This window comes from Lynx rufus, unplaced genomic scaffold, assembly GCF_022079265.1.
Source record: "Lynx rufus isolate CCGP_SWC_20201006 ecotype Redwood Valley unplaced genomic scaffold, mLynRuf1.p SCAF_8, whole genome shotgun sequence".
NCBI classification, from domain to species: Eukaryota; Metazoa; Chordata; class Mammalia; order Carnivora; family Felidae; genus Lynx; species Lynx rufus.
The window spans coordinates 4,591,459-4,614,029 of record NW_025814896.1 but is presented as its reverse complement, the minus strand read 5'-3'; the positions used below and the strand labels follow the sequence as shown (position 1 = coordinate 4,614,029).

At 60.8% G+C, this 22,571-nt stretch overlaps 1 protein-coding gene across 2 annotated transcripts; it reads left to right on the top strand.

The window, feature by feature from the left end:
• The first annotated feature begins 327 nt into the window (after window positions 1-327).
• Window positions 328-22,114, top strand: NPEPL1 (aminopeptidase like 1). Of its 2 annotated transcripts, XM_047069118.1 has the most exons (12): window positions 328-477; window positions 1,003-1,188; window positions 1,608-1,778; window positions 5,980-6,069; window positions 6,526-6,607; window positions 9,174-9,316; window positions 15,263-15,340; window positions 18,532-18,632; window positions 19,585-19,708; window positions 20,024-20,200; window positions 20,740-20,850; window positions 21,366-22,114. In XM_047069118.1, the coding sequence occupies exons 1-12, from the start codon at window positions 328-330 to the stop codon at window positions 21,522-21,524; spliced, it is 1,572 nt and encodes a 523-aa protein (XP_046925074.1). In that variant the 3' UTR covers window positions 21,525-22,114. The 2 variants fall into 2 exon arrangements, with proteins under 2 accessions (XP_046925074.1, XP_046925073.1); XM_047069117.1 differs by having other exon boundaries at window positions 20,740-21,450.
• The last annotated feature ends 457 nt before the right edge of the window (window positions 22,115-22,571 follow it).

Sequence of the window (22,571 nt, the reverse complement as noted above, 5' to 3'; positions counted from 1 at the left end):
GGCATCTGGGGCCTACCCCGGGCCCGGGGCCGGGCTGCCGGTCGGGCGCCTGCCAGGCCGGGCCTGCAGGTCGGGGCCCGCCCCGGGGTCAGGGCGGCCCGCTCCGCCCCGCCGGCCCGGCGCCCCCTCGCGCCCCGGGCGGGCCCTGCACGTCTCGCGAGCGGCCCCGGAGCGGCGGGGGGAGGCGGGGCCGGGCAGGGCCGGGCAGGGCCGGGGCGGCGCCGAGGCCGGGGCCGGAGCGGAGCCCGAGCGGAGCGGGGCGGCGGCCGGGCCGGGCCGGGCCGGACCTGGGGGGGGGCGGGGTGGGGGCCCGCGGGCCGGCGGAAGATGGCGAACGTGGGGCTGCAGTTCCAGGCGAGCGCCGGGGACGCGGACCCGCAGAGCCGGCCGCTGCTGCTGCTCGGCCAGCTGCACCACCTGCACCGCGTGCCCTGGAGCCACGTCCGCGGGAAGCTGCAGCCCCGGGTCACCGAGGAGGTGAGCGGGCCGCGCGGCCGCCCGGAGGCCCCGCCCGGCGCCCGCAGGGGCGCGAGGCCAGCCCGGCGGCGCTGGGCGCCCACCCCCCTCGCCCCCCCGCCCCGGGAGCCGCCTCCAGGGCGCCGCCGCCTTCGAGGGGCGCGCGCGGCCCCGCGGGGGAGGAGCCGGCCGCCCGCTTCCGGAAGCCCTCGCGGCGGCACCTGGCCGGGCCCACCCCGGTGCGGGCTGGCAGCTCGAAGCCAGGCGGCCCCCACGCCGGCCTTTTAAATCCCCAGCGTGTAATCCCACAAGGGTGGAATCGTGCCAGCAGACACACACACACACACACACACACACACGCACGCACGCACGCACGCTTAGCTCCAGCGAGATGCCACACATCTTAATTACGGATCGTGGGTGCCCCGGGGAAGCTGCAAAAGGGCCCTTTTGGCGACGCAAGCGCCCGCATGCAGGGCCGGGCTCCCGGCATGCGGGCTGTTTGAAGTCTGGTGTCTGTCTCTTGTCTCTCCCCTTCTGATCCAGCTCTGGCAGGCCGCGCTAAGCACGCTCAACCCCAACCCCACGGACAGCTGTCCCCTCTACCTGAACTATGCCACCGTGGCCGCCCTGCCCTCCAGGGTGAGCCGGCACAACAGCCCTTCCGCTGCCCACTTCGTCACCCGACTTGTGCGGACCTGCCTGCCGCCCGGGACCCATCGGTGCATCCTGGTGAGTGCCGAAGGCCATCCGCCTACCATCGGGGAGCGTGTGTCATGCCTGCTGGGCACCCAGGGGCCACAACCCAGGACACTGTAACCCCTGCTCACAGAAGGGAAGCTGAGGTCAGAGAGACTAGGCCATTTACCCCAGATCATTTTCGGTGGCAAATCTCAGACTCCTGAACCCATTCCCCTCGGCGTCCTCCTCTCCTGTCTCGGAGACGGTCCACATCCGGTGGCCGACGTGTCCCTTTCTCACGCAGTGAGGAAGTGGCTCCGGGCAGGCCCCTGCGCGGTGGCTGTGTTGGGGCCCCTCTGTCCAGATTGTACCCACAGTGGCCTCTGGCCCAGCTTCGAGGCCCCAGCACTGCCTGAGTGCAGTCCCCATGGGTTTGCCCCTCCTCACGGCTCTGCCTCTCTGTGCCGCAGATGGTGTGCGAGCGGTCGGACGCCTTCGCCTCCGCGTGCGCCCTGGCCCGGGCCTTCCCCCTCTTCACCCACCGCTCGGGGGCCTCGAGACGCACAGAGAAGAAGACAGTCACGGTGGAGTTTTTCCTGGTGGGACAAGACAACGGGCCAGTGGAGGTGTCCACTTTGCAAGTGGGTGTCTGCAGGCTCGGGCTGTGTCCCCTGGGCCTGCGCGAGCTGGGGGCAGCTGGAAGGGGAGTTGGGGAGCTCTCTCTTTGTCTCCCCCGCCTCCGGAGGGGGTGACGTGGCGCTGGGCTACTGCAGCAATTTCCCAGAAGGCCCCCGAGGCCTTTCCAGAGCCAGGCAGCTGCCCCCTCTCTGGGTGGGCTTCCTTTTCAGGATTCAGTCTGTTCGACCCGTATTTACCAAGCACCTAACCAGTGCCAGGCACTTTCACATTTCATACTAAGAATCCCGTCTGCGTGTATATCACGTTACTTTCCGTGGTACACTTTTACACACGCGATTGCATTGGATCTTCAGAAGAATCCTTTTTTCTTTATAAAGTTTATTTATTCTTGAGATGGGGGAGGGGCAGAGAGAGAGGAAGGGAGAGAATCCCAAGCAGGCCCCACGCCCAGTGTGGAGCCGGAACTCCCGGCTCGATCCCACACACCCTGAGATCGTGACCCGAGCGGAAATCAAAAGTCGGATGCTTAACCGACTGAGGCACCCAGGCGCCCCAGGATAATCCTTTCTTGAGGTGAGGCAAGGCTGGGAGAGATTCTAAGTCAGAAGTCCTTGTATGGGGGTTGGGTTCCTTTCCCGTGGCGACTGTCCCGTGGCCTCACCCTCCTCGTCCCCGGCCAGACCGGGCTGTGCTTCCCACCCCCACCCTTCACTTCTGTCCCAGGCCAGCACCCCTCACCCTCCACCTGGATTCTTTGCTCGAGGAGGAGAGGCCATGCTTCCGTCTCCACTGTCTCGTAACAGCTCCTTTCCTTTCCTTCCATTCATCTCCAGACGTTGAAAACACACGGCTAATTGTTTTGCCTTTCTGAACTCCCTTTTCCCCCTCAGCCCACCGAGTGGAGTTTCCACCCCACTTCCTGACATTGTTTTTTTAAGGGCCCTGTCTGCCGGACTGGGACCTTTGGCATCCCGTTTGTCATCCCTCCTGGAAGGGTCTGCCCCACCCAGGAGTCGTGCCTCCTTCCCACGTCCCCTGCGGCCTACGGCCATATCTTTATCCCTTTCCCGACCGTCCAGCAATCCCATCTCTGGGTTCCCGTAGGCCTGCGAGCTCATCCCTCAGACGGGCACCGATGACCACCTTCCCCTGTAGCTGCGGGGATCCCTTTGGAGTTCGGGCCTCTCTCCACCAGACCCCGGGGCTGCGAGCCTGAGCAGCACCCTGGACCCCCCCCCTCCCCCACTCCCCGACTCCTCCAAGCACTTCTCCCTCCCTCCCTGCCGCCCCGGTGGGCTGACTTCCTGCCAGGCTCCTACCTCCTCCTCAGCTTCCCTGTCCAGGTCCTTCCTGCTCTGGACCTGCCTGGTCTCAGTCCAGCTTCTGCCCGCGTCCCTTCCCCCCGGGGCGGGGGCCTGGCTATCTGGCTGAGATGGCCTCCCTCACAGTCAGGCCCTCTGCCTGCTGAGTGCGAGCACCATCCCACCTCGTGTGATACATCTTTGCTCAGCCTCTGTGCCCCACGTTGGGATGGAAGCTTCCAGAAGCTTCCGGTCTGTAGCCCCAGCACGGCCCGACCCGTGACGAGGGCCGCTGGGCTGGTGGGTCCCCTTGACCCCCGTCCAGGGCATCTTGCTCTGCCCACTGCCACTGTCACGGGGAACCCCCCCCCCCCCCGCACCCTGCTGCTCTCCTGGACCATTGCAGCAGTCTCCTCGCCGGTCTTGCTGCCTCCAGATGCTCGTCCTTCCTCTGGCCACGTGAGCGCGGAGTTTTCCAGGGCTTGTCGGGTAGCAGGAACTGCTCTTAGCGCACGCACACCCGTGCTTAATCCTCTCGACAGCCTGTCTTGGGGCCTGTCCTTAATCCCATTGTAGAGCTGGGTAGACTGAGGCTTTGCAACATCAGGTGACTTAAGGGGGCCCCACCAGCAAGGGACAGAGCCAGGTCTTAACCGCGGCCACCGTCTGTCAGTCCTCTGTCCCGTCTGTCTTGGATCATGAGCACAGGAGCTTCTGATAACCCGTGTGGCCCTTTCTATACTCTGGGGCCCCCCTCGACTCCCCTCCAGGTCCTCTTCCCGTCCGGGCTCCTGTGGCCTCTCCTCCCCTGTAGCGTTTAACCGAGTGGGGTGTTGCGATTTTCTGCTGGACCGGAATACCGTGGACACGTTCAAATTCCCAGGGTTTAGTGTGGAGCCTGCCACACAGCGGGAGCTCCCAGAAACGTGGGTGGAATGAAATGAATGAATGAATGAACGCTTGATCCTGCTTTTGTGACGGGGAGGCTGAGGCACGAGGAGGCACAGGCTCTTCACCAGGCTCTGGGGTGCCGGAGGGCACCCGGAGCCTCCCCGGCCTCCCCCGCAGGTGCCGTCGGCCCTCTCGCCCGGCCGCGCCGCACCAGGAGCTCTGCGCACACGGAGGCCTGCTGGCCGAGCGCCTGGCCTCCTTCGAGACGAGTCTTGGGGCACTGACACGCTTCCCAGACAGCAGCCACAGGCTGCGTCACAGATGAGCAATGTTCTCCGCGACAGCCGCGGACAGGGACCCTCGGCCTCCCAGAGGAGAGCCCACTGTCAGGCGGCGGGGACCGCACGGTCACATCTCCTATCTGAGCTGTCCGGTCCTGCGTCTTTGCCTTTGAGGCTTTGGGGTGTAATTACCTGGGGATGGCAGGAGCTCTCTGAGCCATTTGGCAGGGCCTAGGAGGCGGCTGGGCAGGTGCCGTCGCCCCCGAGCCTGGCCTCCCCGACGCCTTGGGGCTGGGGAGGGCAATGACACGCTCCAGCTGTCTGTACCCCCGCTGCACCTGTGCCGTCGCTCTTCTGATCGCGCCCCTTCCCTGCGCGCTGATGGAGGCGGCCGGCCAGCCCAGTGTCTGAAGCATGGGGTGGTGGTGGGGGGCGCAGGGTGGGGCAGGGGGCGCCGTGGGCAGCAGCCAGGTGGAGACGAACGAGAAGGCAAAGAACTTCCAGGGTCGGTGTTAAAGCGAGAGCAGGACAGACGCTCTTGGCAGAAGTTAGAGGCAGGGCCTGGAGGGGTGGCTGGTGGCGGGGGCGGGCAGCGTCCGCATCGGAGCGCAGACGCCCGTCTAGAGGGCGTCCCCTGTGCCGGGCTGAGTTTGGTGGACGGTGTCGGGTCCCTGCTCCCTCCTGGGCTCTGGGCCAACGTGTGAGCTGCACGAGGCAGGGTGGGGACCCCGTGCCCAGAGTGGTGTGGCATTGGATGGCCAGGAAGACAGGGCAGGGAGTCTGTGACACATTCACCTGGGGCTCAGGTGAGAAAAACGCCACCCTGATGGCCGGAGGGCCAGAAGGAGGGCCAGCGGGTCCAGGGGCGCAGGACAAAGAATACTTTTACTCTTTTGGGAAGGTCCAGAGAAGCTTCCGGGGGACACGGCCTTCAAGAGGCGCCACAAAGGATGGCCAGGGCCTTGACCAGAGGAGTAGGGAGGGTGTGTTACAGCTCAGGCCGCAACAGGCCACGGGTGGCGTCTTTACAGATAGGTATTCCTCACAGTTGTGGGGGCCGGATGTCTGAGGTCAGGGTGGGGTGTGGTGGAGACTTCCTGATTGGTAGGTGGTCACCTTCTCGCCACGCCCTCCCTCTTCCTACTGAGGACTCTACTCCCACGGTGAGCCCCACCCTCCCGACCTCATGGCAACCTGATCCCCTCTCAAAGTCTTCCTAATAGCATCACGTTGGGGGTTAGGGCCTCAAGGTACCAGTTTGGGGGCGACACAGACGTTCGTTCAGTCAGGAGCAAAGGACAGCACTTCTCCCCAGCAGGGGATGTGGGATTGGCAGGTGCCAGGGGCGGGGATGCCCAGCGTGTGCTCAGGGCCAGGCCCAGGGGCCGCCTGCCGCCAGGATGAGGGGGTAAGCAGCCGAGGAGTCTTGGCAAGGAAGGTGGGTCCCACTGACGGCCGGCCGGCACGCCAGGCTGCAGGGCTATTGTGTCATCTGTGTTGGAGGCGAGGTACAGAGCCGCGCTGAACTTTCTGAAGGCTGCTGGATGGGTCACAGGCACTGGAGAGCAACAGCGGGCAGCGTGACCTGCCCCTCGAGGCCCTGTCAGCAGCCCCGAAACCTCCCCTCGGTGCTGCCGGTGCCTTTGGTCCCTGGGGGAACAGAGAGGGAGGGACAGCCTTTGCTGCCTGGTCCCAGGTCCCCGGTGACAGCCTCTGGTTTTCTTCCCCAGTGCTTAACAAACGCCACGGAAGGCGTGCGGCTGGCTGCCCGTATTGTGGACACTCCGTGTAATGAGATGAACACAGACACGTTCCTCGAGGTTCGTGGCCCAGGGGAGTCAGTCATGCCAAGGTGGGGCCAGGGTGGGAGAAGCATCGGTGGACCCTGAGGAAGCCAGAGGAAACCTGAGGCCGGAGGGGACGGTGTCCATAGTCATTGCACCTCGCCCAAGGAAGCGTGGGGCGGCTGTGGACAGGGTCCTGCTGTCCCTCCAGCTGCGAGGGGCCAGCAGGCCTCGGCGGAGGGCGGAGGGAGGACAGAGCCTCCTCCGCGAGGCCTCTCTGCAGGACTGCAGCCGTGAACCTGCAGGAAGTTGTAGTTTGGAGGCTGGGCCTTCTGTCCTGGATTTGATCACGCCCAAAGCCGAGAGAGCTGGGGCCCTGGCTCCCCTCCGCCATGCGGGCGTCGGCTCGTCCCTGGCCCAGAGCCACGGCCTCGTCCTGATTGAAGCCATTTTCACGTGTCTTTGTGTTGCTTTTTCCATGATCGTGTCCAGGAGATTAAGAAAGTTGGAAAAGACCTGGGGATCACCCCAACAATCATCCGGGATGAGGAGCTGAAGACGAGAGGATTTGGAGGTGGGTAGAGCTGGGCCTTGAAGGCCGTGGCCTCAGGCCGGTCCTGCGTGCTGGGGGGCGAGGGTGGCGGTGGGTGGCACCCTGGGTCGCTTCAAGCTTCCCCTGAAAGAGGCCAGCCTGCGTCCAACCCCAAGGCCAGACCCTGGGAGGTGGACCGTCTCTGGGGGAGAAACGAGGCACTGATTTAGGTTCTGGTTTGGATTCTGGAAGCCACGGTGTCCGAGTCCTTCCGTGGCCTGCTCCCTGTCCACAAAGGCTACCGTCCTGGCTCCCTGGGCCAGCTCAGCAGGACCTTTCTGCTCCTCGAGTGCACAGGCCCACGTTCGCATCAGGGCCTCGTCTTTTTTTTTTTTTTTTTTTTTTTTTTTTAATTTTTTTTTTTTTTTTTAAATTTACATCCAAGTTAGTTAGCATCTAGCGTGACGATGGTTTCAGGAGTAGATGCCTTAGTGCCCCTCCCCCATTTGGCCCCTCCCCCCCCCACAGCCCCTCCAGCAGCCCTCAGTTTGTTCTCCATATTTGTGAGTCTCTTCTGTTTCGTCCCCCTCCCTGTTTCTATATTATTTTTGTTTCCCTTCCTTTATGTTCATCTGTTTTCTCTTAAAGTCCTCATGTGAGTGAAGTCATAGGATTTTTGTCTTTCTCTGACTAATTTCACTTAGCATAATACCCTCCAGTTCCACCCATGTAGTTGCAAATGGCAAGATTTCATTCTTTTTGATTGCCGAGTGATACTCCATTGTATATGGATACCACATCTTCTTTCTCCATTCATCCATCGATGGACATTTGGGCTCTTTCCATACTTTGGCTACTGTTGATCGTGCTGCTATAAACATGGGGGTGCATGTGTCCCTTGGAAACGGCACCCCTGTATCCCTTGGATAAATGCCTAGTAGTGCAATTGCTGGGTCGTAGGATAGTTCTATTTTTAATTTTTTGAGGATCCTCCATACTGTTTCCAGAGTGGCTGCACCAGCTTGCGTTCCCAGCATTAGGGCCTCATCTTTACAGCTCTCTTTCTCTGAGTACTTCCCCGAGATGCTGTCATGGCAGGGCCATCATACCCTGCACACCTTGAGTGGAAGCCACCTTCTCGGAGGGCCTTTCCTAGCGGCCAGGCCCATCCTCCCCGCCCCCCAGGCACTAGGACAAGGTGCCCTCAGTCTCGCTGGGGGAGGGGCACTGTACTCTTGATATGTGGCTGCCAAACAAATGATTCCAGAAGGAAGGGCCACGCGGTCCTGTGGGCAGGGAATCGGGCACGGTTGAGCCGGGTGCTGGGTGCAGGGTCTCTCCTGGGCAGAGACCCAACATGTTGACTGGGTCGGCCATCATCTGAAGGCTCGACCGGGGCCGATGATGTGCTCTCTGTCACCGGGCCTGGGGTCTTTGCTGGCTGTCCCTTGTCACGAGGGCCTCTCCTCGAGCAGAGCTCACAGGCGGCAGCCGTTTCCCTCAAAGCACGGCTTCTGGGCGAGGAAGCGCGAACGGGCGAGGAAGAGCCAAGGTCTCTTTTTGTAACCCAGTCTCGGAAGTGGTATCTCGTCACTTCTGCTATATCCAGAACAAGTGGGACCTGAGGTTCTGTCCACACGTAGCGGGAGGGGCCCCACGTGCTCAAGAACGCCCGGAGGTGAGGGGCCCAGGGGGCTCTCTTGGAGGTGCCACCACAAGACACGTAAACCATCCACACAGGTGGAGGGAGAGGCTGCTCCTCTCGGGGAAGAATCTTCACGGAGGAGAGGACGTTTGCAGCGGGTCTTACAGGATGTGTAGGAGTTTGTCCGGCAGCCATTATCAGCTGTCGTCTTGGTTTTCATGATTGTTCGGTCCGGTTCCTGGGGGACTTCGAGGCATGGTCTCTGCCCACGACAGGCTTTCTTGAGAAGATAGGAAATGGCATGGCTGCAGCGGGGCTGTGGTGGGAGTGAGCTTGGAAAGGGTGGAGGGCTCGGGGTGGGAGAATGAGCGTGGGCTGGAGCGGCCTTGAAGCGTTATCCAAAAATCATTTCATTCTGCAATCGTGTTCTTTTCTTTCTGGGAATGATACAGGTTTTTTTCCCCTCAGTGGATTTTTTTTTTTTTTTTTGCCTAACGATACTTCGCATAGAATTCATTTGCAGCCCCAGAGCTTTGGAACTAATTTGCATTCCCAATCCCACGCTGGCCAGGGGGCAGGAGAGGGGGCAGGTCGCTCGGGCTGGGACTGCACATGCTCCGGGAGAAGTATCCACACGCCAGCGGCTGTTTCCTGGGAGAGAGCTGGTGTTTCTGGGGGAGGGGGAGGGGGGGTGCTGCTGGGAGAGAGCTGGTGTTTCTGGGGGAGGGGGGGGGTGCTGCTGGGAGAGAGCTGGTGTTTCTGGGGGAGGGGGAGGGGGGGTGCTGCTGGGAGAGAGCTGGTGTTTCTGGGGGGGGTGCTGCTGGGAGAGAGCTGGTGTTTCTGGGGGGGGTGCTGCTGGGAGAGAGCTGGTGTTTCTGGGGGAGGGGGAGGGGGGTTGCTGCTGGGAGGTCTCTGCTCGGTTCGACCCGAGCCCAACTGACCCTGCCCCCGTGCTTTCTGTAGGAATCTACGGTGTTGGCAAAGCCGCCGTGCACCCCCCCGCACTTGCCGTCCTCAGCCACACCCCAGAAGGAGCCACCCAGACCATTGCGTGGGTGGGCAAAGGGATCGTCTACGACACCGGGGGTCTCAGCATCAAAGGGAAGGTGAGGTGCCGGGGGCCAGCGCTTGGACAGGGCCCGGGGGGAGGAGGGTTGTAGGCAGGCCCATCGCCTCTCAGGGGCGCCGGAGGAAGGCAGCAAGCGAGGTTTCTGGGACCTTGGCCTTGGGGCGTGCCTCTGGGGAGCCAAGTTCGGGAAGAATCGGCCGGGCTGATTCCTCTTCCGGGGGGAGACGGTTTCGTGTCCACACTTCAAACAAAAAAATCTGGACGGGATCCAGAGAAAAGCCGCAGAAACAATGAAAAGGCTGGAAAACTAACCCAAGGAGGCAAGGTTTAAGGAATCGGTGGTTCCACCTGAAAAGAAGGGCGTGGGGTGGTGCCCACTGTCCCCACGACCATCCAGGGTTTCCACAGAACGCTTAGTGGGGGTCTGCGGGAGCCTGTGCGGAGAATAGGCCCCCTGGAAAAGGCCGAGGGGTTTGGATCCCCAGGCAAGCCACCGACAGGTGTTCTGGTGAGGCCAGGTCTCAGAAGTCTGTCCTGTGGGCGGCCTTCAGGCGTGGCCGTGTCCGGAGGCCTGGGCACCCGTCGTGGCTCCGTCTCCCTCCTCCACACCCGGCGCGTTCAGGCCTGCTGTGCACCGTGAGCCGAGGTGGCACCAGGAAGAGGAGGAGGGACACGTCTTCATCTGCTCACGTCACACACTCGCATTGAGCAACTACTGGGCACCCGGCCTGGGCTGGGCCCTCCAGCGCCAAGACCCAGAAGGCCTGGGAAGGAGCAGGCATGTGAAATCGGTGCCCCAGGAGACCTGGAAAAGGAGAGCCAACCTTCCCAGAGAGGACGCTTTAGAAGAGACGGGACAGGCCAAGCTCACGCAGAGCAGACACGGAGAGCTGGCCGCCGGCGGGGCTCACAGATGTGTCCTGTTGGCCCAAGCGCCGGTCTATAATCTGAGTGAGTTACCAACGTTTACAAAACAGGAAGATTCTCACAGAAGGCTGGCTATTCGACCTTTGGTAAACTCAGCGCATCTGGCGGGACGGGTCCTCTGTCTCCCCCTGGCAGCACTCGCTGGAGCCGGGAGGCGCCGGCCCGTGGATGAGGCGCGCACGGTGGGGTTCACCGCTGCTCCGGCGCTTTCTGACCTGAACCCCAGTGCTGGGCGCTATTTCGGTTAGCGGCTGTGTGCTGCCTTTCGCACCGACCGCTAGTCCGTCTAGTGCATTTGGTACCCAGAGTGGATGGCCTTTTTTTTTTTTTAACATTTGTTTTTGAGAGACGGAGACAGAGCACGAGCGGGAGAGGGGCAGAGAGAGAGAGGGAGACACAGAATCCGAAGCGGGCTCCAGGCCCTGCCCGACACGGGGCTCGAACCCAGGAGCCGTGAGATCATGACCTGAGCCAGAGTCGGACACTTAACCGACTGAGCCCTCCAGGCGCCCCTGTTTTTTGTTTTTTTGTTTTTTGGTAACGTCCCTCCTCCTGTAAACAACGTTGTTTTCAGGACTAATCAGGAAATGATCCAATAATAAAGGTTAAAAAAAACAAACACCTTCCATATGTAGTATCATGCCAGTAAAAAATTGAAGTATTATAGCGGCGTTTGGCTCAGTGGGTGAAGCGTGTGACTGTTGATCTCGGAGCTGTGAGGTCGAGCCCCATGCTGGGTGTAGAGATTACTTGAAAATAAACAAAGTGTAGGGGCACCTGGGTGGCTCAGTCGGTTGAGCGACCGACTTCAGTTCGGGTCATGATCTCACGGTTTGTGAGTTCGAGCCCCGCGTTGGGCTCTGTGCCGACAGCTCGGAGCCTGGAGCCTGCTTCTGATTCCGTGTCTCCCCCTCTCTCTGCGCCTCCCCCACTCGTGCTCTGTCTCTCTGTGTCTCAGAAATAAATAAACATTAAAAAGGTTTTTTTGATAAATAAAGGGATAAATATTACAGCACACGTAAAGAAGACAGTAATACATCGACACTTTTAAATAACATTAACGTGCTGTTTTAGACAGAAAATAGCGTATGTCTCCCTTGTGGTCTGTCATGATAACAGATGTTAGCATGACGGTGTCTGTTTTCAGGCCTTCGCTTCTGCAGATTTGTCTGGGATTTTATCCAAAGTGATCTTTTCCACATCTTTATGTCTGTTGCCTGGACAGAGGTACCAGATTTGTGAGACCGTCTTCACTCGTGCTTGGTCCAAATCGGTCCAAAACCACGATTAATTTTAATTTTGAAGAGTTTCTCTTGCATGAAGCGGTCAATACACAGATACCCCATTTCCCACGAAACCCCAGAAATTGTGATATTGTCCATGTTTTCAGCCCTTCGAGATGGATTCTAGCGGCCTTCAAAGGTCTGCGGAGTAAAAACGTTTTAAACGAGTCCAGTGGTTCCCATAGACGGCGGGAGGCTGAAAGTCCCAGGCTCCCTGCACTCTTGGGTTCGCTTGGAGCCCACGGTTGCGGGCAGGACGCGTGGCACCGTGGGTGCCGACCCCACCTCCGTTCTCTGGTGGAAGGCACGTCTGTGCTGGTCAGGCCAGTTGTGCACCTGGCACTTACATGAGGTTTCTAAAAGGACACGTAATTACCATGGGTGGGTTCAAACCTTTTATTTGATACGATTAAAACTCACTTCAAGCCACGGATTTTTCGGGAGAAATATTTTACCACTGATGACAACAGGCAAACCGACTTTTAGTCTGTTAATTATTATTTTCAGACTCCAAAGACCGTGTAGCCCTGGGCTGCACCTGGTGCTGGCTACAGCTCTCCCTCACCCGTGACACTGGCTCTTGCCCTGGAGGCAGCTCAGTGCCAGCGGGGACAATTGCAAGCTCCTTTCTCCTGGGATCAGATGCCTATTTGGGATGCTGGTTTGTTGGAGGGCCAGAGTGAGAAGCAGGGCTGCTGAAGAATGAGGCATATGTTGCTGGGGGCACTGTCTCCAAAGACTTCAAAGGTAAATCAGGATCAGTGTGAATTTAGGTCTCAAATGTGTTAGTCTCAGAACCCCTTCCCCTCTCAAAAAGTATTGATCCTAAGGAGATTTCTTTTAGAAGAGTGATGTCGGTTGATATTTACCCTACTAGAAATTAAAATCGGGGAGAGATCGTTGCTTATTTTAAAGTAACAGTGTAAACCCATTGCACGTTCATGTAAATATTTTACGAAAATAGCTGCATTTCCCCCAATGCAAAGAAGCCATTGAGAAGAGTGGCATCATGTGACATTTTGCCAGTCTCGTTCGCGTCTGCCTTACTAGAAGGCAGCCGTGATCTTGTAGCTGCCTCTGCATTTAGTCTATCGTGATCTGTTGTTTTAGTTGAAATATAAAAAGAAAGTCTGGCCTCACTCATTTTGTAGTTGGAAAAGGGAGAAATATTTTAGTGCCCGTTACAAACACCCAAGGGCGTTTTTCTTTGCTATTATTACACCAAAACTCGTCGAGTGAGAGCGTCTGTAAGCTTAGTGCTCGTGCGGCATCAGAAACCGTGGCAGTGTCTCTGTGCGCTCTGTTATTACGGTCTGCCTCGAACTCCACGTGATCTTGTGGCGTCATGCATGGGCCATTCAGAAGACACTGTCCCCAGAGTTAGGCAGAACCTCCGAATTTTGACACAACATATACTATTTTAAAAAGTCACGCTTGGTTCCACCGCCCATGTCGTTGTATTTCTAAAACATTTTTAAAGAAATGTTTATTCACTTATTTGAGAGAGAGAGAGAGAGAGCGAGCAGGGGAGGGGTACAGAGAGACAGAGTGAGAGAATCCCGAGCAGGCTCCACACTGTCAGCACAGAACCCGATGCGGGGCTCAAACCCACAAACGGTGAGACCATGACCTGAGCCAAAACCAAGAGTCAGACGTTCAGCCAACTGAACCACCCAGGTGCCCCAACGTACGATATTTTTAAAAGCCACACTTGGTCCCACCGTCCATCTCATTTTTAAAAATCGCTATTAAGAAGCTGTCACAGAGACAGATACAAGTTTTTCAAAATCATTATTTTTGCTTGAAAGCTCAGATTTTACCACCGGCAGCGACTACTGTCGGCTCTTCTGGAAGTGAGAGTTTCACTTTGTTCCTTTTTAAGAAAACATCTGCCATGGGGCGCCTGGGTGGCTCAGTCGGTTAAGCGTCCGACTTCAGCTCAGGTCATGATATCACGGTTTGTGGGTTCAAGCCCCGCGTCGGGCTCTGTGCTGACAGCTCGGAGCCTGGAGCCTGCTTCGGATTCTGTGTCTCCCCCTCTCTCTGCCCCACCCCTGCTCGCACTCTGTCTCTCTCAATAATAAATAAAAGTTAAAAAAAAAAGAAAAAGAAAACATCTGCCAGACACCTAAGTCTGAATAACCGGCACACGTCAGTGGTTCCTTGAGTCAAGCTCAGTGTTCAGGAGCGCAGTTCTCTAGCCGAGCAGAGACCTCGGCGACCGTCCCCAGCCCCCACCCTGACCGCCCGGCGAGCGTCTGGCGAGAACAGGACCGCTCCGCACGCACCTTCCATTCCATCACATGGAACATGGAAAACAGCTGCCCTCGGCGGTGGAGACTTGGAAAAGTTAATCATGTATCTGCATCGGCGAGGTGACAAGGGAGTTGGCCCCGCCATGTTTCTCTGCAGGACGGAGGCGAGTCCCGCGGCCGTCCGTGTCGTGGCCGCGGCCCAATGTTGCTTTGCCGCATCGTGTGACAGCCCCATGAGTGTCCCGGGCAGATGACATCTTCCTGCTACTCTGGGAAGCATCTCTTTTGTAAAACCGGGAAGAACGCGGCGGGGGACGGTCTGCAAAGCTCACGCAGTCAATTGAGGTGCATTTGCCGCCTGGTGCTCCTTGTCTGTGGTCGGGAGGTCACCGCCCTGGTGACAGGGAGACACAATTTCAGAGACCATCTGGAGCTATTCTGTGCGGGCCGTTTTGCGAGTGGTTTGATTCCAGATCTGAGGCCCCGGTTTTTCCATTTAAACAATCCTGTGCTTTCTCGCCGATTAGGTCAAAGAGACAGCTTATTTTCAGTAGTGCTAGCCGGGTCATCTTCACTCAACTTAATTGTAAAAGCAGCTCAGTTTATGTCTAAAAATGCTTTCCATTAAAACCCGAGGCTTGTGTAATCCGATAAGGGTTCAAAAAAATCACCCGGTACGTTTCCGACCCAGATCCTGCATCTGATGGCCTGTTGCGAATTTAAAGTATGAACTTGTCAATTAGAGCTGGGAGCCCATCAAATGGAAAAACGTGTAACCGCTCTCAGCCGGTTTGTAGAAAAATCACAGTTTCTCACAGTTACTTCTGCAGCATGAGGGCACCTGTGCCTGGCACGCCCTCCCCCTCCATTAGATGTCGACAGAGCGGGCGGTGGGGTTGGGGACTGGTGACAGTGACCTTGGGGAAGAGTTCGCGTTAACCTGAGCGCATTGTTGGAGACATTGATGTCAGGGAGCAGAGGGAGCTGGGGCCAGGTGGTGACAGGTGCGGGGAAGCCTGCCCCACAGCCCAGCAGCCCTGCCCGGACACCTCAAGCCTCGGAGGCCCCAGACCTCAGCTCCTTCCTCAAAAATTGGGCAGAGACAGACAGAGAGAGCTGTTGCAGACAGACCCCCGGGGGAACTTGGCAGCCTGGGGGTGGGTGGCCGGGTCGTAGGAGCCAGGCCACGGCCAACGTGGCGGGTCTGGGCAGCTCCCCGGCTCCCCTCCCTCCCACCTCTGGTTCATCAGGTGACCCCCAAAGCTCCGCTCCGGCAAAAGCGTCCCATCCCCTTTCGCCATTATGTCCCAGCTCTTGTGGAGAACAGCCGCGTGACCGGGGTGGGGGGGGGGCGTTTCTTGGGTTCTGTGTGAGCTCAGGGGACCCGGCTCCAGGACCTGCAGGTCTGAGGGAGCCGCTCTGGGGTCCTATGTGCCAGGCAGGGGTGGGGCACTGCTGATGGCAGGCCAGCACCCACTCGTGCTCACTGTCGTCCTGGCCCCTTTGTGCCCCCTCCAGACCACCATGCCGGGGATGAAGAGGGACTGTGGGGGTGCTGCGGCCGTGCTGGGGGCCTTCAGAGCTGCCATCAAGCAGGTGAGTGTGGCCCCACCGTCTGCAGTCCTCGAGGAGGGGGACTCCCTGGGGGTGGGCTTGCTTTCCTCCCCCCCCCCCCGCCCCTGAGACCCCACAGCTCGGCACCTCTCTCCCTGCTCTGCGGGGGCTTCCTGCCTGCTGCTGGGGCCCCTCTGCCTGAGTGTCACCTGTCCTGAGTGCCACCTCTCCATAGAGTGTCACCTGTCCTGAGTGTCACCTCTCCTGAGAGTGTCATTTGTCCTGAGAGTGTCACCTCTGCCTGTGTGTCACCTGTCCTGAGTGCCACCTCTCCACAGAGTGTCACCTCTGCCTGAGTGTCACCTCTCCTGAGAGTGTCATTTGTCCTGAGAGTGTCACTTCTGCCTGAGTGTCACCTGTCCTGAGTGCCACCTCCCCATAGAGTGTCACCTCTGCCTGAGGGGCATGTCTGCCTGGGCACATTGCCTTTTCCTGAGTGTGTCCACCCATGCCCACCACTCAGGGTCTGGCTTGTGTCAGGCTCCCCATAAGCGTGTGTCCGGTGAAGAAGCCCGACCTAAAACCACATGGCACGGACAGGGCCCTGTGCCGAGCTCATGAGCACAGGCCTTCCTGGGTGCCCCTCCTGCCACGACCCATCTGTGGGTCACATCATGAGAGTGCTGTCTGAGCTGGTGGGGACGCGGGGCCACTCTCTCCACACTCTGCAGACGGGCCATCTGGGTCCATCACGCCCAGGAGCAGGACTGCCCTCTGGGATGGGGAGGGCCGCTCTGGAGCCACCCCACCCGGCCTGCCTGCCCGCTCTCAGGGCCTGGGGTCAGGGTAGGGGTCTGGGGGGGGTGCCCAGCTGGCATTGGTGAGCCATGACCAGGTAGAATGGGACTGGATCTGCCTCGGGAATAGCCTGGTGACCGCTTTGAGCAGAGACATCCGGGGGAGCAGAGGGGCCCCCAGCGCCCCCCACCCCCACCCCGTACAACTGAGGTCGCTGAGCCCAGCTCACCCGCCAAGTGGGAGATCTTCCCGTCCGGGACACGTGCAGCCTCACGGAGCCCAATCATTGGAATCAGATTCCTGAGCAAGGGACCAGCCGGCTGTGACTGTTCCTCCTGCGTCTGCCCCGAGGACGTGGCAGGCACCCACCTGTTGAAGGCCGTTCAGGAGGCCACCCCCGAGAGCACAGGCCCCTCAGGTGTTCCCGGGCATCGAGGCCTCGTCCCCAGGCACACAGGCAGCCACTCTTTCGGGTGCATCACCTCATCCTGGCTGGTCTGCACCCATCAGAGACCAGAGGCTCTAAAACGAGAGGAAGGAGGGACTCCAGGGAGGCCTCAGGTGATGTCTTTCGGAGCCTAAAGTCCCCACGCCATAAAAAGTGTTTGTTCAACAGAGGCATGGGGTGCCCCGACCGCCATGGCGGCTCACCTCCTTCAGGCTCCTCCTATGGGGCCCGGCCCTCACCTCACCACATACCAGACTTTCTTTCTCCTTCAAATGAAAACAAAAACAAAAAGGTCTTGGCAGACAGTTTCCAATTCCGGCTGGTCAGGAGTCCAGCCCGTTGCCCGAGACGAGCAGACATCCCCTTGGCAGTGGGTGAGGGTGGGGGGGGGGTTCTCTGGGGGAAACAGTGCTCCCCTCCCCGGGTTACTTATTCATTCAACACTTTGTTCCCACTTACGGATGTGCAGATTCTTAGTTCACCCTGTGGGTTATAAGCCAGCATCACCATTATGTATTTTGTGGCTCACATCGAGGCCCACAAAAACTGGGGTTGAGGGTGGAGCCTCTAGGCCGTGGCCCGCGGCCTTAGAACCTCAAACCTCGGCTGCCTGCGGGTTTTCAGTCCCCCCGCCCCCAGGGATCCCAAGACCCATGTGTCTCACCCCGCTCCCCAGTGCCCGGTAATACGAGCCCAAGGCCCTCAGCACCTCTAAGCTGGCCTTCCCCGTGGGGACCCCACACCAGAAGCAGCAGCACACCAGACCTTCTGAATGCAAAACTAGGTGGGAGGGCATCCGACAGGGTCAAGTTGGGGGCCGTGGTCTCTCCGCACCGCCCTGCTGTCCTGCTGTGCAGACTCCTCTCCGGGCCCAGACCCGACATGGCTCCCTCCGGGAAGACTTCAGGGCCCCCCCTCCCTCCGCGGCGGGATCCATTTCTCTAGCTTCGGAGCCCCTGGGGTCACCCTGTTGTCTCGAGGCCACACGTTGTCACACTTGATTTGATCCCAGCCACTCACCCCCACGGGGACGAGGACAGCTGGAGACGGGGGCACAGCCAGGCCGCAGGCCCCACGTGCTGGGCCGACGTCCACAGCCCGTCCTTAGGGGTCTTAGGGAGCTCTGAGCGGGCGGGGCGGGGGGCGGGGACCGAGACTCTGGAAGCCGCGAACACTCATCCTCACACAGCCCGGCCGTCAGTGTGGTCCCAGCTGCTTCCGGGCCTTCGAGCCGACGGGCTGCCCAACGGTTTCGGCCCCAGGACGTGAGTGGGGTGCTCTCCCCAGGCACCGTGTTTTGGGTTCAGGCTCCAAGCTGTCCCGGCCCGGTGCCGTGGCCTCCGCCTGCCACAGGCCCGCGTTTACCTTCGATGGGGGTTCGGCACCTGTAGCGTGACACCTGCTCCGGAGAGCCCCAGCTGCCCCCCAGGCGAGGGGTCTTCTGGGGCAGGCTCAGGGCCCGTGTGGGGCAGAAACTGACTCAGCCTGTTCTGTGCACGTTTCTCCGTGTGCACACGTCACGTTTTGGCATCAGAAAAGTAACTTCACACCGAAACTTGGGTGAGGCGAGCTCTCCCCAACCCCCCACGCGCACATCTGTGTGTTAGCTTGCTCTTGTACACCGACGCAGAGCTCAGAGGGTTTGTGCAGTGGGAGACGTTGATCGCTGGCCGTGCTTTGTGGACGGGAGGCAGGGGCCGAGCCACCTGCCCGGCTCGTGCCCTGGGTAAGTGGGAGAGCCAGGAGGAAAGCCAGCAGCCCCGCTCCCGGGCTCATTCTCGAATTGCGTGGGCTCTGTCTGACAGGGGTGGCGAGACTCTCCCAGACGGGGTGCAGCCGGGACTGCCTGGGAGTGACGGGACAGTGCTCTCTGCTCCCCGGGGCTCCGTCTGTCTGCTGTCCACAGGGGTCAGAAAACTCTGGCCGGTTCTGTCTGTTCCGCGCACTGCTAGCCGGTGACTGGAGCCTCTGCCCGTGTCCCCTGCAGGGTTTCAAAGACAACCTCCACGCTGTGTTCTGCTTGGCCGAGAACTCAGTGGGTCCCAACGCCACGAGGCCAGACGATATCCACCTGCTGTACTCGGGAAAGTAAGGCTGGTTCCTTCACCCCCTGGCTGCCCTCTGGGCATGTGGGCCCTGCTGGACCTCGTGGGGGGCGGGGAGGGGCTCTCTTGCTGGACCTCGTGGTGTGGGGGGGGGGGGGGGCTCTCCTTGCCAGGGCCAGGCTGCTCAGCTCTGACCCACGGCCGTCCTGGAGGCAGATTCCACCCTGCTTCTCCAGCCAGAGGCACATCCTGTGGGGGGGGACGCCCTGTCACAGGAGCCCCTGGCCAGCAGGCTGCTTGCTCCCAGGGCTCCGGGGACAGGTGGCGGGTCACATCACTAGCTGAGGTGTTGGGCTCCCTCAGGGTGCCTGGCCCAGGATCCACCCTGCCTTAGGGGGATGCGCCCTTCCCAACCTTTAGGCTTAAAGTTCTTTGTGTGCCTGAAGCCCTGTCCCCACCCCACCCCCCACTCCACCTCCAGACCTCCTACTTGAGGGCTCGCCCTGCACTTCCCCCTTGGGATCGGCCCTTGAACTGCTTCCCAGCTGCAAAGCACACACCGAGAAGTCAGTGGGCAGCAGCTGAAGGAGCAGGTGGTCTAGATGCGCAATAGGAGAGTCCGCTCACCGCCCCGTACACGGGCGCCTGTCTGCAGGGTGACCCCCGGAGGGGCTCCCCCTTTTGTGTTTACCTAGTGCCAGGCTGTGTGGGCCCAGGGCTGGCCCAGTGCACGTCAGGCTACCCGCACAACCCTGTTCTCCCATCTCACAGACGAAGAAACCAAGGCACAGGGGGCTGCGTGGGGTTCCCTGGCTCACAGCTGGAGAGCAGTGGGGTGGGACTGACCCTGGCGTTACATCGCTGTAGGGGTGGGAGCGGCCCTGCCTTCCGGGGAGGGAAGCGGGCTCTAATGGGGTCCCCCCAGTTCCAAAGGGACTCTGTCCCAGTGCCCCAGGGAGCACCGTCCCTGAGCAGGGGTCTCTGCGGCATCCCAGGACTGTGGAAATCAACAACACTGACGCTGAGGGCAGGCTGGTCCTGGCGGATGGGGTGTCCTACGCCTGCAAGGACCTGGGTGCGGACATCATCCTGGACATAGCCACGCTGACCGGAGCGCAGGTGGGCCACCTCGACTCCTGGTGCTGTCCCCCCCCCCCGCCCCGCCCCGCCCCGCCCCGTCCTCACAGCCCAGGGGGAGGTTGGGAGCTCGTCCCTGGCACCCAGTGGGAGGCAGGTGGCAAGGCCCATGGGCTGGGTCCCGGCGTCAGGACAGCTTAGGAACCGTCCTCCCTGGCGGCTCACGTGGCTCCCGGTTCTTTCTTTCTTTGCTCCTCGCTGCCCCTCTTGGCTTCTGTGGGCGCCCCGGGCCCCTGCTCTCCCGCGCGGCCGCTCCCCTGCGCTCCGCCCCTCCCTCTGCCCCGGCCACCCTCGCAGGGCATTGCCACGGGCAAGTACCACGCTGCGGTGCTCACCAACAGCGCGGAGTGGGAGGCGGCCTGCGTGAAGGCTGGGACGAGGTGCGGAGACCTGGTGCACCCGCTGGTCTACTGCCCCGAGCTGCACTTCAGCGAGTTCACCTCGGCCGTAGCTGACATGAAGAACTCCGTGGCGGTAGGTTTGCAGTCCTCCCGCCCCCCCCCCCCCGCCCGGCCGAGTGGGGTGGGGCAGACCGAGTCCCAGGTGACCCCAAGACCTAGCAGCAGTGTGGACAAGGGCCCCCCAGGTGGGCCCCAGATCCGTGCTCAGGGTGGAAGCATCTGGAACGCGGATGCACCTCTCCCTGGTCCCCCTGCCTCGGGTCCATGCCAGAAGTTTCCTCCCCACTCTGGGGTCTGCCTCCTCCATCAGCTCTTTTGCTGGCTCCGCAGCTCCCTGGGGTGAAGGCAGAACCCTTAATCCACACACGTGCAAAGGCCCTGGGGTCCCTCTCTGCAATCCCCCACGCTGGGCACCCCTGCACCCCAAGCCCCCTCGTGCAGACACCAGGGGAGGCAGTGGCTGAGGAAGATGTGGTCCAGGGGGTATGGTGGGGGTGGGGGGGCATCCTCAGCGGGTCCGAGTGAACCCTGAACTCGCTTTGGTGGAGCCCCTCCCCCACACCCCCGCTGCTGGCAGCAGAAAGGTCGCCATTTATCCTTCTGTCCCCCTAGGACCGGGACAACAGCCCCAGCTCCTGTGCTGGCCTTTTCATCGCCTCACACATTGGCTTTGACTGGCCTGGGGTTTGGGTCCACCTCGACATCGCTGCACCCGTGCACGCCGTGAGTCCAGGCCCCCCCGGGGTGTCCTCGCCCCGCCTGCCCCCCACCCCCCGCCCCTGCACGTCCCGCACGCCGGCCTGGCCGCTCCCACCCTCTCGTGCACCCAGAACCCCTCTCTGTCTCCGGGCTGAGCTCATCAGCAGCATTTCTGTGTGGAGGGTCACACCGCCTGTGGCCCGACCTCGGCCAGCCGTGCCCCTGGTCTCCGGTCTCCTCATCCCCGGAAATAGAGTGGCTGCCGTGCCGGGCCCTTCTCCTCGGCTGGAGACCCCGGGCCTCCGGCTCACCCTTTATCCCACCCAAGAAGACCCCGGGGGTCGGGGCCAGAGGGCAAAGAGCCATCCCACCGCCTGACTCGGCTCTGGGTGTGGCAGGATGGCAGGAGGGGGGCCGCGGGCCGAGCGGGGGGTGGACGCCCTCGCCCTGGCCCGGGAACCCCTTCCTGCACGGGTGGGCTTGCCGAGGGGGTCTGGCTCAGCCTGGCGGAGGGCTTCCAGCCTGCCCTTTGCCCACAGGGGGAGCGTGCCACGGGCTTCGGCGTGGCTCTCCTGCTGGCACTCTTCGGCCGGGCCTCTGAGGACCCTCTGCTGAACCTGGTGTCCCCACTTGGCTGTGAAGCGGATGCCCCGGAGGCCGACGCGGAGAGGGACTCCAAGAGGCGCCGGCTCGTGTGAGGCCGGCCGCTCCCCGGCCCCCTTGTGACACAAGGCTCTTTACCTCACTTTGCACTGATTAATTTTAAGCAATTGGAAGATTATACCTTAAGATAGGCTTTGGTTTGTTTTTATCTTTAGTTGTCACAGTGATAGAAACAGCTCCTTCGTTAAGACAGCTCAGGGTCTGGGGGATGGCCCGGGGGGGGGCGCTGGGGCTTGCGGCTGTTTGAGTTACCCGCCGGGCCTCCTGCCGGCTTCTGCACACTCTCCTCCCTGCAGGGGCCTCCGCACGCACGACCTTGAGGCTCCGGGATGCACAGATGACCCTGCCGCCTTGGCCAGGCGGCCTTTGGGCCTCCTGTCCCTGCTCAGTGCCCGCAGGGGGTGCCCGTGGCCTTATCCTTGGCCCCCAGCCCCCTCGCATGGCATCCACGTCACGGAGAGCCCAGGCCGTGCTCCAGCCAGGGCAGCTGCTGCCTCCAGGCAGCCCACCCCTTTGAAAGGACGGAAGTAACTTGTTTCAGGGACCCAATTTTACGGAAGCAAGAGGAGTCTCTGGGCCCTTAGGAGTCCCTGGAGGGTGAAGTAAATATGGCCGCATCACATTACACGTGTGTCTCTGCCTCGTCTTTCTCTCACCCTGGTTGGGAAACCCACCCCGAGGCCTGCCCGTGGCTCTGAGGCTCCCGGCCCTCCCACCTTCTCAAAAACCGGTATCCAGCATCGAGATGCAATGTGGCAACCTCGCTCTGGCCGACGAGAGCCCCGGGGTGTGGGAAGAGGACGGGGGTGGGGCCAGAGTCCTGGGTCGGCGCCCGCACAGCCCAGGCTGGTTGGTTTTCTGAGGTTTCACGGTGTGGACTCCCAACGGGAGGCCCCTGGGGCTTTCTGGGACTCTCCCATGGTCCTGTGGTCTGCAGGGAGGGCTGTGCTCGCCCTACGTACATCACGAGGCGAGTACCATACTGAGTCGATCATAGGTGCCGAAGGACAGGCTGTCGGGAGACTCCCTCCCCCCACCAGCACCCTGTGTGGCAGGTGAGGCAGGACCTTTGTCCCCTCTTA

What these genes read in the sequence shown, in the direction of transcription:
- NPEPL1 (XM_047069117.1), top strand. Translation starts at nt 328, where the DNA reads ATGGCGAACGTGGGGCTGCAGTTCCAGGCGAGCGCCGGGGACGCGGAC. An exon ending in AGCCCCGGGTCACCGAGGAG is followed by an intron (nt 478 to 1,002) that starts GTGAGCGGGCCG and finishes CTTCTGATCCAG; the next exon opens with CTCTGGCAGGCCGCGCTAAG. An exon ending in ACATGAAGAACTCCGTGGCG is followed by an intron (nt 20,201 to 20,739) that starts GTAGGTTTGCAG and finishes CTGTCCCCCTAG; the next exon opens with GACCGGGACAACAGCCCCAG.